Source organism: Mus caroli, unplaced genomic scaffold (assembly GCF_978045245.1).
Source record: "Mus caroli unplaced genomic scaffold, Mus_caroli_1 scaffold_13, whole genome shotgun sequence".
Classification (NCBI taxonomy): Eukaryota; Metazoa; Chordata; class Mammalia; order Rodentia; family Muridae; genus Mus; species Mus caroli.
Window position 1 is genome coordinate 4747956 of NW_028227268.1, and position 15995 is coordinate 4763950.

At 54.6% G+C, this 15995-nt stretch overlaps 1 protein-coding gene across 5 annotated transcripts in view; it reads right to left on the minus strand.

Annotated features, from left to right (window-relative positions):
• The window catches only part of Septin9 (septin 9), a 160132-nt gene that overhangs the window by 61315 nt on the left and 82822 nt on the right, over positions 1–15995 (minus strand). For 4 of the 5 annotated variants that reach the window (XM_021175472.2, XM_021175474.3, XM_021175473.3 and 1 more), the window contains one exon: positions 7265–7906. In XM_021175472.2, coding sequence (XP_021031131.1) covers positions 7265–7906 — 642 coding nt within the window. Of the gene's footprint in view, positions 1–7264; positions 7907–12655; positions 12814–15995 lie in introns of those variants that run through there. The other variant, XM_085829398.1, reaches the window with a different exon arrangement.

Genomic DNA, 15995 nt, shown 5'->3' on the forward strand with positions numbered 1-15995 from the left:
CACTCTTTGTCCGAATGGAGATGACACCCACTCTGAACACAAGAAAAATGGGCCAGAGGGGTAAGTCACCAGGCACAGGGCAGAGCAGAAACAGGATCCCAGGCCCCCAAAAGTGAGCAGAGCCTACCTGTGGGCCTGGCACTGCCTCCGCTACCATAGGAGCCGTTGTGAGCTATCAGGAGGGAGATGTAAATCCGGGGCCACTCTAGGATCCAGGCAATGCCAGGGAAGTGCAGGATGGTTTTCTACCAGGAGGCAGTGGGTAGAATTTGGCATGGGCAAGGTATGGGTCATGACTATAGGCCCCCTTTCTGTCTCTAGGAGTCAGATAGAGAGCAGGGACCCCACCCAAGGACTTCCCTAGAGAGCTGTTGGTCTTGGGGAAAAGTGAGGTGGTCAGAAGCAGGGGTGGGGTCAAAGGGCACCAGATCCTTCTGGCACCCCCAACTACTCCCAAGCCTGCTGGTTATTAGTTTAGGAGATTTTGTTTTGTTTTGGTTTGGTTTTTTTGGTTTTTTGAGACAGGGTTTCTCTGTGTAGCCCTGGCTGTCCTGGCACTCACTTTGTAGACCAGGCTGGCCTCGAACTCAGAAATCCTCCTGCCTCTGCCTCCCAAGTGCTGGGATTAAAGGCGTGCGCCACCACGCCCGGCTTGTTTTGTTTTTAGGATCTTTAATTTTTTAATTTTCATTTATGTGTCACGTTTGAGTGGAGGCCAGAGACACTGGGTTCCTCTAGTGCTGGCAGTAAACCTGTCACCTGACACCTGATGTGGGTGCTGGAAACCAAGCCCAAGTCCTCTGCCAGAGCAGAACGTGCTCTTAGCTAAGCCATCACTCTAGCCCAGAGAGAGAAAAAGAGGGGGGGGGAGAGGGAGAGCGCTTGTGAAGAAGAGGGCACCAGATCCCTGGAACCCTGGCTATCTTGGAACTGACTCTGTAGACCAGGCTGGTCTCAAACTCACAGAGACCCACCTGCCTCTGCCTCCTGAGTGCAGGGATTAAAGGCATGGCCACACGCCTAGTGTAACAGGCACTCTTAACCACTGAGCTATCTCCCCAAACCTCCTGTCTCCACTGGTTTTATTGCGGAGATGGGCTCACATGTGCCAGATCTTGCTTCCACTGTCCAGGCACTCTCAGGTTCATTTTTATTCTCTCCTGTGCCCAGTGTTTGCAGAGAACTGGAAGGAAGCCAGGTTTCAGATCCCGATGCCCCTGCTCTGTTGACCACAGGAGGGTAAAGGACTCCTGTAACGAGGGAGGGACCTACCCCTGTCCGCTGCAAGGCCTAGAGGAAGCAGTGTGTGTGGAGCCCTGGATATGCCTTCCTTTGCAGGCTCTGGGGACAGGGCCAGCATGTGCCATGTGGCACTCTTCCTGGCCACCAGAGAAATCCAGAGGCTGGTCAGAGGCTGCCCATATCCCGGGTGTCAGCTGGGAACATCAGTGCGATGCTTCTGGGATGAATGTGCCCTCTGTCCAGCCACACAGAGAAAGCATGGCTATCTGCCCTGGGCCACCCTCAACAGCCATACCACCATTCAGACTCTGGATCCCAGCAGTTGTCCAGGGCTTAGAGGCTGAGGCATAGCTCCTCCTTAGGCAACTGCTCCATGTAGGTGGGGGTGGGAGGGTCACACAGTGCCTGTGCTGGGCCAGGCTCAATCCAGAGCACCGCTGGGTGGTCAGAGGCTCAGCCACAGAATTGGAGGGGTGGAAGAGGACCCGCCCCCCCCCCCCCCGGCAGGCGGGCCCAGCTGTCTTCCTCTCTATTTAAGGTATTCCACAGCTGCTGGATCATGATCCGTGGAGAGGCCTGGCTCCCCCTCCTCACTGCGCCCTCAGTTCTGCAGACAGCTGGGCGGCAGACAGCTGGGTAGGCAGCCAGGGAGGGATTGTGCATGGACCCCAGAGCCAGGGTCTGTCTGCCTCCATCTTGAAGGAGATCCCTCTGCTCTGCCCACTCTGCCTACCGCCCTCCAGTGTTCTACCTTAGGTAGGAAGAGTCTCAGAGAGCTGAGGCCCATCCTTAGGAGAAAGACATCCAGTCCCAGGACAGGGTGGCCACTGTGGCAAGGAGCAGAGAAGGCCATGCGGGCGCAGTGGCCTGGTAGGAATGTCCTTCCTGCAGACGTGGCCAGATCCCTCCAGAAGAAATACAAGAGGCTCCTCAGGCTCCCATGAGATTCTTGAGGTATAAACAGGCTTTCACTGTAAGTCTTAACCCACCCTGAGGAAAGCCACAGCCCATGGACAGTCGGGGGGGGGGGGTCCCTACAGCCTGTAGGTGCCCTGCAAAGACAAAGGCTGTCTATGGAGCCCTCGGCAGAGCCTGGGTTATCTCCCTGCCAGTTCTCATGGCAATCACCCACTTTCCAACTGGACACCTCATCTTGTGGGATATGCCAAGCCCACCCCAGACTGGACCAGGTACATTCTTCCTCATTTGGAGCCCAGACATTTCTATCCAGGAGTTCCCCTCTTCTGTGACACCACTGGGGTCTCAGGGAACCTACGCTCGCTCTGATTAACCCCCTCCATGCCACAATGGACTTGAAATCCCACCGTCTGCGTGGGGCTTCTCCCCTATCTGTCCCTAGGTCCGATGTAGATACAATGCCCAGGGACACAAGGGAGGTGGTCAGCCACCAGTCCCAGTCAAGCAACCAGGGACCTCCCTAAATCAGGGGACCGCTTCAGAAACTGGGCAGGCTGAGGAGTGGAGGTGTTCGCTCAGAACAGTGGGCTCAAGGGTACAGCCTGGACACACCCAGGAACTCAGCAGGCCTCATGAGCACCAGAGAAGGCAAGGTACCACCACAGCAAGGGGGGGGGAGTGGCAAGCAAGTGCAGCACCCTCCTTATAAGGCAGTCTGGGGAGCCACCAAGTGTGGCTGGGTGCCAGAAGGGAGGCTGGAGGGGCTGAGCCAGCAGGCTGTCCGCGTATCCCAGCATCACCAAGGGCTCCATGACAACGGAAACCCAACATACACAGCAGAGCTTCGACCTCAGAGGCCAGGGAGCCTCTGCTGCCTTTCCCTGTCAGCTATCTAGGTCCCCTTACTCCTCCCTGACCCTCCCCAGTGCACTCTGAGGACGGCTCACCCCCTCTGCTCTGCCCCCAGCACTGAAGGGACAAGCAAGGATATGGCGCAGAGAACGAGGACCTCTGGGAAGAAGCTACAAGAAGCATTAGCTTCCCTTGGGGGAGGCTTTGGGGTCCCTGCATGTGCCTACAGCGGCCACCAAAATACCTCCAGGTCACAGCCTGCCGGGTGCCACCATTGATTTTTATGGTCCGAGTCACTGACTTAGGGGACTCTATGAACATAGACAGCGGCTGGAGCTGTGGCCCCCGCCCAAGGACCCCAGCCTCCAGTTGGGTGCTGACAGAATTCTGCAGAGTGTATGGCAGAATGTTGAAGGTGATGAGAGCTTATGGTTAAAATTTAGCTTTTTTTCCTAATGTTCACATTTTCTGAATTCTGAAGCATAGAAAACTACTTATTGTCCTCTGGAAATCTGTTTCTGCACTGGGAAAAGGAGAACGGCAGCGGGGAAATGGTCACATGCAAATAAGTCCCAACCCAGGAAACAGCAAAGATGGCCCAGAGGTACAGGAAGGGAGAGTGTGTCCACCTATGGGGAAGGATGGGTAGGAATTTGACGGGAGTGTAAGAGTTCAACAATGAAAAAGCAGGGGTCAGGAGGTCGGAGTTGAGGACTTGCAAGGAAGGTGTGGAAACCCAGAGAAGAGCTGAGGGGGGAGCCAGGGAGCAGGATGGACCCTGCTATAGGGTGTCCAGTCAGGAGCAGCTCAGCAGGGGCACCAGAGACCCCATGGGTGGGGGCCCGAGGAGGAGGGAATGGGCTGTCACCTCGCAGGAGAGGTTGTAGGTGGGGGGAAGATGAGCAGGCCCCCATGGACACACATAGATTTTCCAGTCGCCTCCATGGGGAAGGCCCTGCTTGCCTTGTTTCTTCCTGCCCTGCCCTGCCCTGCTCTCCAGTATCTTGGGGGCTCTAGGCTACCATGAAGGGTCTTCCTTGTGTTCAGCCACTGGTAAACACAGCCATGTAAGCACAAGGACCTGGTTCATTCCCAGCACCCACAAGTGTCATAAGCATTGGAGAGGTAGAGGCAGAAAGACGCAGGGAGATTGCTGGCCCAGCCAGCCGAACAGGCCAGCCCAGATCCCAGCGAGAGACCCCGTACCCACCCAGTGCAGGCTGGAGAGATGGCACAGAAGTTGAGAGCAAGCACTTGTTCAGTGCAGGACCCACGTGGTGGTTTACAACCATCCACAACTCTAAATCCAGGGGATTGGACGCCCTCTTCTGACCTCCGCAGGCACCAGGCATGCACATGGCACACACGCATACATGAAGGTAAATCAATCATACACAAGAAATAAAACAAATATATCTAAGATTGGGGGAAAAAGTAGCAAACTGGGGGCTGTAGAAAGGGCTCAGCAGTTAGAACACTGAATATTCCTCTAGACAGCCCAAGTTCAATTCCCAGCAGCCACATGGCAGCTTACAACTGTCTGTAACTGCAGCTCCAGGGGTCCACAGCACCAAGTATGCCCATGGTGCACATGTATATGTATGCAGGCAAAACACACACACATAAAAGGAAACCTCCAAAGAAAAAGAAAGCAAGGGCTGGAGAGATGGCTCAGTGGTTAAGAGCACTGGCTGCTCTTCCAGAAGTCCTGAGTTCAATTCCCAGCAACCACATGGTGGCTCACAACCATCTGTAATGGAATCTGATGCCCTCTTCTGGTGTGTCCGAAGAGAGCAATGGTGTAGTGGTGGTGCACGCCTTTAATCTTAGCACTTGGGAGGCAGAGGCAGGCGAATTTCTGAGTTCAAGGCCAACCTGGTCTACAAAGTGAGTTCCAGGACAGCCAGGGCTATACAGAGAAACCCTGTCTCAAAAAAGCCAAAAAAAAAAAAAAAAAAAAAAAAAAGAAAAGAAAAAAAGAAAAAGAAAAAAGAAAGCAAGATGGATGCCTCCTGAGGAATGACACCAAAGTTGACCTCTGACTTCCAGACAGACAGACACACCACACACACCACACACATACACATACCACAGACACACACACCACACATACCACATACATACATACATACATACAAAGACACACACATGTACACACATACATACATACAAACACACAACACACACATGCACATGTATACATATACATACACATGTATACATACACACACAGACACACACATGCACACACATACATACACACAACACACACATATATACACAAGACACAAACACATATGCACATGTATATACACACACACACACACACATACACACACACACACACACACACAGGACTTTTCTTTACCCTGGCCTACTGAATTCCTGCCCTCCCTAACAGGTTTCCACAGAGCTTTTTCACTCTCACCCACTGTCCTCCTACAAGCTAGCAAGGACAGAGGCTATGAACTGGTCCCTATGGCCCAACCGCATGTGCGGCGTCTGAGCTGCACCCTCACTGGAAGACACACAGCATCCTTCAGCAGACGTTCCCACCCGGCCCCAGAACCAGGACCACCTTCTTTGTATCCAGCACCAGCTGCGATCAACAGCTGGGGGGGCGGCGGGTGCAGCCGCCTATCTCTCCAACCACATCCTGCCTGACTCAGCAGTGTGAACATCTCTCAGGAGGGAGGTGGAGCTGGTGCCTTTGGAGGTCCCAGATCAATCAGGCTCTGTGGTGGGAACACTGGGCACTGGGCCCTCTGCTCAACAGTGCGCAGGGCCTTTGTTCCTTCCACCTGAGGTCTGGATGCTCAGTCTGGGCAACCTCAACCGGGTCAAGTTTAGGACTCAGGGAGAGAAGCACAGACGCAGGCCCAGAAGGACCCGTCAAGGGTTCACGAATCCCCGAGTACTTACTGAGGTCTGACACCTGACATTCTAAAAGGGCTGAGCCCCAGCCTTATCCCAAGTCCACCAACCATTAGAGAATCAAGGAACGGGGTGTGGTTGGGGGCTTAAAAAGCTACGTGCATCCCCATGACGCAAGCATTGTTTACCAGAACCAAATGCTAGAAGCCAGCCAGATGTACATCAGTGGACGAACTGATTCGCCCTGAACCAGGGACAGCTCAGTGGTGCAGCACTTGCCTGACAAGCGCAAGTCCATTACAGGGGAGAAAGTGTTCCACTGCGCCTATAACACGATTCAGTTTGTTCAAGGAACCGGGTTCTGACACAGGGTTCAGTATGGATGGATACCGAGGCCACTGTGAAGGCCTCGAGAAGCAAGCCAGAGAGAACGGAGTATTGCAGCCTCACCCAGGAAGAAGCACGGGGCTGTCAGACCCGAGGAAGGAGGCGTAAGGAGTTGTTTTATGGGGAACAGAGCTTCTGTGTGGGGTGTAGGAAGATCTGGAAATTGCTGGAGGTGGTACTTGTGGCACAACTTGGATGTGCTTAGCAGCACTGAGCTGCATCCATTAACAGCACCGCCACCGCAGCCAATGCATCTTGTGTGTATTTCGCTACAATTAATGATAGTAATTAAAGGAGTGGGAGCAGATTGTCACCCTCTGCTTCCGTATTTCGGGCACGCCACTGCCATCCGGCTTTCTACACCATGATGACTCTGTCCCCTGGAGCCGAGAGCCAACACAAACCCTTCCCTTCCTTTAAGCAGGTCCTCAGGTGGTTTTGCTTCAGCAGTGAGAAGTTAGTCATCTAGGGAGGAAGGCCAGGCTAGAGAGACAGCAGGACGGGAGGACTCCCGTGCAAACCTCCTCGGAAGGACTCACGGTCCTCCTGCAGCATCCTCAACTCTGGGCTTCCACCCGGCACTCAGGCTGTGGTTCCCAGAAGGCCACCTAGAGACCTAGTGATCACCAGAACATGGCTTATTCCAAGCACTACGTGAGCATGCATGGCTTTAGCGCCAACTCCTCTTCAGATGCTCAGGCCTCACAGTCCCAGGATCACATGACAGAGGCCTGGCAGTGGCCACCAAAGGAGCTTGGTACCCACAGGTGCTTCCCAACTGCAGGCTCTGAGCCTTGGAACACAGCTCGGCACATCCAGGTCTTTTTCCATTTCTATGGAAGTGTGTAGTGTGTGTCTTACACCACACATACACACACACACACACACACACACACACACACACACACACACACACAGGTTCTTCTAGGAACCTCACAGCAAGGTCCCATCTCAAGTACGTAGCCTGAAGACCCAGTGCTGGTCTACTCACCTTCCTGGTTCCGATATGGGACCTCAGCCACGGAAGGCCTGGGCTCCAGCCTGCTCTGCAGCTGAGACATCGGGGCCTCGGAGTTCTCCAGGGTCTGGGACGTGAGCGGACAGTTGGGTGCCTCAGCTGGCTTGGGCACCTGGATCTCTACCCTCTTGGGGGCTGCATCGGTTGTGGCAGGCATGGCAGAGCCCTCGGGAATCTTGGAGGCAGGGGTCTCCACCCTGCGGAGCACTGACTCCTGAGGCTTGACAATGGTGATCTCCGTCCTCCGAGGGACAGGCTCTGGGGTCTTGTGGCCCAGGACTTCGGCCCTCTTAAGGCCGAACCGTGAGGGCCCGGCAGCGGAGGCCGTGCTCTCCACCTGCTTGGAGGAGATGTCGATGGAGATCTCTGTGCGGCGAGACATGGGCTCAGGCGCCTTGGCTCCTGCCAACTCCACCCTCCGCAGGGAAGGCTTGGGGGAGCGCTGGCTCAGGGAGTCTACAAGGCGGGCAGCGGGCTCTGAGTTCTTCACCCCCAGGTCCTGGAATTTCTGGCTGGAGCTGGCCACCGTGGCTCGGAGCAGAGGGGTCTGGACCCTCCGGGGTGGCGTGGAGTTGGGCGGCTCAATCTCCTCGACTTCAAACGATCTCTTTAAGGCTGGAAGAGAGAGAGGAGAGAGGCTGTGGTATGCACGGTGCCAGGCCAAGGGAAGTGGAGAATCCCAGCTACTTGGGAGGCTGTGGAAAGATCTCAAGTTCAAGGCCCGTTTGTGCTACACACCAAGTTCAAAGCCAGCTCAAGGATCTCTGTGAGAACCTTTCCCGGAAAGAGCGAAGGATCAAGAGACCTCAGTGGTGCAGTATTTGCCTACAAGGCACAAAACACTGGGATCAAAACCCAACACGGTCAAAAAGCAAAGAAGGACGGACAGAGAAAGGTGTGCGGGGTAGGATGTCACGGGGCTCACGAGGAAGCCACCTCCCTTTTCTGCCAGCATGCAGTCTAAGAGAGACAAGTCCATTCTAGGATCTCCCACCGAACACCTGACACTTGGAATGCTGGCCTGAGAGGATGGTAGCCTCTCCCTTATTCTGCTGTGGCCACAGCCCAAACCATACTGCCACTCCCTCTAAGGATGGATGGCCTCTTAGGATGGATGGCCCCGTGCTTTCCTCTCCTTCTTCCTCTCCTCCCCTGACACACACCCAGACACCATCAGCCAACACAGCACAGCCCACCAAGACATGGTGACACCCCCGAGATACCTCAACAGCTGTGTTATAAAGAATACTGTTCCTGGGGCTGGAGAGCTGGCTCAGAGGCTAAGAGCCCTTACTGCTCTTACAAAGGACCCGGGTTTGATTCCCAGCACCCACACGGTTGCTTACAACCACACAGAACTCCAGTTTCAGGGGATCGGATGCCTTCTTCCAACCTCTGCAAGCTCCTGCATGCATACGGTGCACACAGAGTCACTAAGACACCCTCACATATGCATACAGATTTTTAAAAAGGGATTATTCTCTGCCTGGCCAGCGAGACAGCTTAGTGTGTAAAGCATTGGCACCGCCCCCCCCACCCCCAGTCCTCTGCCCCACACGCACACATTTTTAAAAGAATCCTATTCCCCTGGCCCAACAGTAAGGAACCATAGCATCCGTCTCTGATGCCGAGGCTGTATGTAACCCTCAACAGTCTGGTCCCTAGGCTCAGCACACGCTCCCTGATGGACCTCATCAGTCAGTCCATCGTGACCCTGTCCATCTAGTACTCCAGGCTGTGCAGGGCACTGACCACCCTGCTCCTGCCCTGAGGCCCAGCGTTTCCACTCGACCGTGTGGACCTCTCCCAGGGGAGTAGAAGGGTGGTGGTGGCCAGGATGCCTCCCTCCTCTTGTCTCTGCAGCCACCAGTGAAATGAGCACCAGCTGTTTAGGTTAGGCAGGCACAGAGCCGGAAGGGCCCACGTGGCAGGAACATTCACGGGCTCTGCCTCCAGACAATGCAGGGTTTCCCCCAGCCCCAGAACCCAGGTTTCACGGGGTCCCATGATGTCCTCCCTCTTCCTGCCCACAACAGAAAGGACCAAGAACTGGCCCAACCCCTAGTGACAGTTCCAGGGCCATAGGTCCTGCACCGCCCCATGCCCCCCACCCCGCTTCCAGCCTTCTCCAAATGCAAACACTCCCCCCTCCCCTCAGGCCTACAGTACCAGACTTCCTTGAGAAGACTAGAGGCTAGGATGGGAGCTGCTCACAGAAGAACTCAAGTCAGTGAAATGCCACCAGAATGCACATTTTAAAGATCAGGTGTGGATAGTGAGACCCTAAAACATGTTGTCTAAGCAACCTACCCTCTTAGCGTTCCACACACACACACACACACACACATGCACACACACACACACAGGTTTTGTGAGAGTTTCTTCCCTGGGAGACATAACTATGTCTCCTAAGGAATTAATATATGACTCCCAAGCTTCCCCTTGGGAACTTGTGAGTTTCTTGGGCTTCTTTACAGAGCACAGGTGAGGAGATGCCCACAGAAGCATGGAGCGTCCCCAAAGTCACCACACTAGGAAGGTTTCACCCAGAATAAATGATGGAGCCCCCATAGCCACATAGATGGTGCCCCCTCGGTTAAATTTCACCAGCCTATATATACACTAACCTCTCCAGACACCCCCAAGAGCAACTAGAGCAGAATTGCTTACAAATGGCTGGGAGGAGTGGCCAGAATCTCAGGTGAGGCACCAAAGGCTCCTCCCACCCCCAGCCTTGCTCTAGCTTCCTCCTATAGCCCACAGGCCCACTCCTAACAGGCAAGACTACATTGTGTTGATTCAACAGCTGTGGAGGGGAGAGGCAACTGGTGCCTGGCTCCCCAGACTGGAGCATTCCTGTGAGGACCCCTTTCCTTTTGAGGGATAAAGAAGGGAACAAGGCCCCGAGCCAATCATAAACTACAATCACCCCCACCTCTCACCATCTCTGACCCTACCTGGTCCCACCCCACCCCCCTCCCACATTCTCAGCAGATGGCGAAGGAGCCTTGGTCTCTGCCTGCGCATTCTGCCAACAGTCCACATTTCTGTGCTAATTTTGAACGCTGGCACAAAGCAAAATGAGCTGAACCAACTGCACCCACAGGCCTCAGACACTCACAGTCTCAAGGCCCCTAGGTCCTTGGCTATCTATACAGTGTGCGTACACAGCAGGAGAGCCTACCTTGGCTCAAAACCATACCCAGATAAGTGCCTGTCCTCCTCAGGAGAAGAAGCGGGTCCCAAGCCAGGCTCTCCCCAGCCTTTCTGGATCCCACACTACCCAATGCTTCTTTGCCACACCACAGGCCACAGGCTTCGGGGAGGGTGTTCAAAACTAGACATGGCCGCTCACAGCACCACCACAACCTCACTAACTTCTAACAGCATGGCTGTGTGCGGGCTTCTAACTGTGGGAATGGGCTTCAGGAGCAGGGAGGCATGGCCTTCAATCCCACCCAGCCCAAGACACCCCACTTTCTTCAAGGGTTATTGCAGTGGTTCTGAAATCTGCCCCCCACAAAAAGACCTGTATAAGTGCTAACCCCTCTGGTGGGAAACGAGTCTTACGACGACGACAACGATAATCAAGATACGAATACTTCTGATTTGGGACGGACACCAAGCAGTGTCCTTGAATGAGAAATGTGTAAGATTACCAGAGAGCTAGAAGCCAGAGGCCATCTGAGTGTCTCCGGCCACAGCTGGGACTGGCAGGAAGTAGCCTCCCCTTTAGGGTGTCTGGATAGAGTGCAGCTTTACTGACACCTTGAATTTAAACTCCAGAACTGAGAGAGAATGGATATGTCTACCCTGTCACCAATGCTGCAATATAGCAGCCTGGGAGAGGCAGGAGATGCAGGAGATCCAGGACTCGGAGTGGTGTGAGGTCATCACATCTGCTATGGACCCCAATCGGATGGGACAATGTGCCACACTGCTGCTCAATCCAGGGCATCTGTCGGAGACTCTGACTCGACTACACAACAGATCCTAGTGACTGGCTAGGTAGACATGCAGCCTGGCACAGGTCCCCAGTGAGCACCCCAAACCATGATCTATCACATACCAAATATACAAGTCTCCACATCACCCATCACCCCTGGGAGCTAAAACAGTGCCACCAGCCTTTACGGCAGGGGGGTACCACTCTGGCCCCCCCTTTATTTTTTATCCAAAATGCCATGGAGGACTGACCCACCCCTACCCAAGCCAGACTCAAGTCTCACTTACTTCTCTGAGCCCCCTCAGCCTCCACTCTCCTAACTGGAAACAAAGGCTCTTGAGGAATCTTGTGCTCCTGGCCCACTTCTGGGATTTGCATCCCAAGGAAATAATCAGAAGATTTATGTAGGAGGGCATCTATATCCGCAGGAACATGGCAAACTCTGAAAACGGTTCGGATTTACAGGCCAGAGTCTCATAAATAGGAATCATATTGTGGAAGATGAGAAATGCTGAGAACATTTAGTAAAAATAGCAGGATACAAGCCACATACATAGGGTCCTAACTCCCCATCATGGGCACAAGCACAGTTTGCTGGCACACAGGCACTTGCGCCTCTCAGGAAGGACTCTGTAGATGGAATGGCAGTGGGTGCTCTTCAATCAACTCCTCCTGACCCGGCCTAATGCATCGGTGACCAATGTGGGTCACTGAGACTTCCAGGACCCTAGACTGAGACAATGAGAGTGAGAGTCGTTGCCTCAAGCATAGCACGAGTGAGAAGGTGAGTTCTCCCATCTGGCCCCCGGCCCAGCAGGGGAAAGCTCTTGCTTGATATGCATGAGGACTCAAGTTATAATCCCCAGAAACCATGTGAAAGCCAGGGGTGGTGGCCGGCATCTCTAACTCCCGTACCGGTGTGCAGACACAGGAGGATGGAGCCTTTGGCCAGCCAGTCTAGCTGAACCGGCAAACTCCAGGTTCAGTGAGAGACCCTGTCTCAAAAAAGAAATAAGGAGACACAATTAAGAGGAACACAGGCCCCCCACGTGTGACGTCACACGGGTTACAATATCAAAGTCTCGCCTTGCTAGGGAAGCTCTGGGGGTTCCCAGAGGACTTTGCAAGAGAACACACACCTCCCAGCTTACTCCTTTCCCAAAGCACAAGCCCTCCCCTTGTCCCTCCAGCACCTTGCCTCAGCTGCTAGACACAAAAAGGCCAGCAGCCTCCTTCCAGCTGCAAACCCTCCTTCCCCAGAACCCGTGGGGGGCCCAAGTCCGAGCAGCCTCGGTCTGGGCCTGTTTAAGGAGGAATGTAGCAAGCACAAGGAGCCATTGTTAAGGCTCCTGCTCTGACTGCAGGCTTCAGGAACCTCTGAACCTTTCCTGGCTCCTGAAACCGGATCGAACACTTACTTCCTGGTGCACGGATTGTGCTGGGCCTGCTCTGGGAGGGGAGACCAGGGAAAGCTGCACAGCCCTGGCCCGGCCTGAGACCACTATCCTGCAAGGAAGTGGAAAGTCCGAGGCCAACACAGCACGGTGCACAGCCCCACGGGAGGGAACAGCATGGAACTCAGGCTCTGAGTTACCCAGGTCAGACTTCTCCCCAGGAGCTGCAGCATACACCAGCCACGTGGAAGGCAGAGTCCACCACTCAGGGCACACACAGGACAGATGGCGTCACAGAGGAAAGCACTCCACCCACCGGTAACCATGCACCTGTATCAAGAGGAGCTGGTGGGCAGTGAACCAGTGGGCTCCCCCACCGAAACTGTCCTGCCCTGCTCTCAGGCTCCTTTGAGAACTGGGCCTTAGGCCCAGATCCTTACTCTGGGAAAGAGTGGGGCAGGGCAGCGGGCAAAGCCTTGGCCTTGGCAGTGCTGGGTCTGGCTGCCAGGCCTTCGCCTCCTACTCAGCCCGAACTGGAGGCAGCAACTCCCACCCTGCAGAGACTGGAAACCCTGTAGAGCAAGGGTCCCAGGCCTTCCCTAGCTGACCTTGGGGTCATTCAAGGCTGGCCCCTGTAGATGCAAACCAAACAGTGCTGGGATCACAGTGAGCTTCTGTATCCTGGAACACCAAACCTCACTGTGTGTGACAGTGGTGTGGTGGCATGGGGGCGGCCACACATGTGATGTGATGACAGTGGCAGTGGAGGTGATCCAACACTGCCGTTGTCTAATCAACCATCTGTTGAGTGTCTCCACAGGTGGCCCACCTCTCCCAGGAAGGCTCATGCACCCCGCAGGGCTTTACCTCATCTTAGGTAGCCTGGCTCTGCCTCTGCCTGGGACCAGAAAGAAGCCACATCCTAGCCCTCACCAAACTGGAATATCAACACCACAGCTCTCTGAGCATTCCTAGGCAGGACTTCTCTGGGGACCAGTTTGCCATCCTCAGGGCTCCTCAGGACACACTGGACTCTGTTGCCTTTCATGTCCTTGTCCCCTCTGTCCTATCCCAACACAGGGACCCTAGTGACCATCTCCCCTTGGATCCCTGTCTCAGGAGCTACTTTCGGAGGCCTGGACTGCTGGGGGAGGGGGGGTAGGGCAGTAGGTAGGGGGTGGGGAGCAGGCTTAGGACAGGAGGAGGATACAGATGGGTGACATGGGGAGGGATGTCCCTTCAGGAAGCACAGCAGTCCCAAAGGAAGAACTTAAAATTAGTCCCAGTGAGTGGAGCCTGTACCGGACTTCCGTAAACAGCCGTCCCTACCAACAACCACGTGGTTATTTAACAACAAAGCCAGGCCAAGTCCAAATGAAGACAGGGAGTTCTTCCTCCTAGGACAGTGCCAGCGGGACACCTCAAGCCCACCAGGAGTCTAGGAAGGAAAGTGAGAAAGCAGGGGCTGACACCTCAGGAGGGCCTCCCCTCCCCCCTCCCTGCTGCACTTCCTCAGATCCAAGCCCTGCTGGGCCCAACAGACAGACCCTAGAAGAAAAAGCACCTCTGCCCAGGGCTCCAGCCCGGCAGCTAAGGGATCCGGCTACCCTGTACATGTGGCCCACAGATGGTGGCCCGGGATCATGACACCGAGGTCACTGCCCATAGAGTCCTGTCCCATGATCCTCTCTGCCTGCCTTTGGAAACCCAGCATGAACTATCTGGCATCTCTGGGTGAGGAGAAGGCTAGAAGCTTCCATTCACCCAACCCTACGAAGAGGTACAACCAGTATCCCTGGGAAGTGATTCTGCCAGGAGATTTGGGGTTCCAAGGACAAAGCCAAAGGAGGCCATTCTGCTGAAGCAAAGGGGTCACTCTGTGCTGTCTCCCCCTCCCCCTCCACCCTTTTCGCTTCCTCTTCTCTCTTGCTTCACTGAGACAGAGGCTCACACTGTATATAGCCCAAGCTGACCTCAAACTCTCAGTGGTCCTCCTACCTCAGCCCCTCCAGCATATGTACCACAGAGCCTGGCTCTGTATGGTACTTTCTGGTGACTTTAGAAAGAGACTTCTTTCTCTGCCAAGGTCATTCTGGGCCCTCGAGTTCCCCTATCACATGCCAAAGGCAGGCTGGGTACACTCTGCAATGATGGTGTTAAGGAGGTCAGAAACACCCCTTCGCTGCCGCTGGGTCTCTGTGATAAGAAGAAGAAAAACAAAGAACAAAGGCATGGAGGAGCGCAGAGGAGCTGGGCACAGGATTTCAGCTCAGCACACAATACAAGTGCCTGCTCCTCCCAGAAGCAAACCTTGGAGAGCCTGGTCCCTCAAAGCAGGATACGGGCAGCCCACGGGCAGTTGTGGGTGGTGGGTGGTCAAGACCTTATGCTCAGGGTCCCAGACAACTGGGGTTTTTACTGGCCTGCTAGACAAGTCCTCTACCACTGGCTTCTTCCTAGGCAACCTGTCCCCAACTTCACTGTGTTGGTTTCTCCTTGGGAAAATCTACCAAGGGTGAGATGAAGCAAGCGGCACCTGGGTCCAGACAGCAACAGGCTCACCCATCTGGAATCCACTCAGACCCTGTCACAGTGGCTCCCCAAATCCACCTACCTACTTTGGGTGGCCAGGCACAGAGAGAGAGGCAGTGTCCACCCAGGTGACACATTTAGACACTGGCTCCCACAACCTAGAACTGTGGCCCTATTTAGTAAGAATTTCTCCAGTTATGATTAAAGCGAGGCTCTGAAGGATTATCCTGGGTTAGAGTGGGCCCCGAACCCGTGACAAATGTCATGGAAGGTGGAGAGAGATAAAACTGATAAAACACACAGACAGACACGTGAAGGCCGTCACAGATGCGCGTCAGGGATGGGTGTGCAAGCCGAAGACGCCGACAGCCACCAAAGCCAGAAGAGGCACAGGACAGATCATCCTTCCCTCCCTCGGGGCCTGGAGAAGGTAGTTACGCCACAGACACCTTGAGTTGGAACTGCCGTTCTGCACAGCTCTGAGAGAATCCTTAGAGTGTAAGGGTGGGAAGCCCCACCATATCTGGCATAGCAGCCCCAGGAACCAAGGTCCCCTTCGATCCTGGAAAAGGGACCAGCAGGCTTGGGTAAGGCTCCATGGTGGAGCCTGTGTGAGACCCTGCACAGCAAGAGCTCTGTCACCACAGAGAAGGGGAGGGAAAGAAAAGGCAAGAGAGTGGAAGAGGAGGAGGAGGAGGAGAACGAGGAGGAGGAGGAGGAGGGGACTTGTGCCTGCCGTGCCATCCTGTTGGGCTTCATGGCTTTCTGTCTACTCTGAAGCCATCTCTCAATCCTGGCTCTGGAGTCCGGAGAAGGGACGCTGCCACAAACG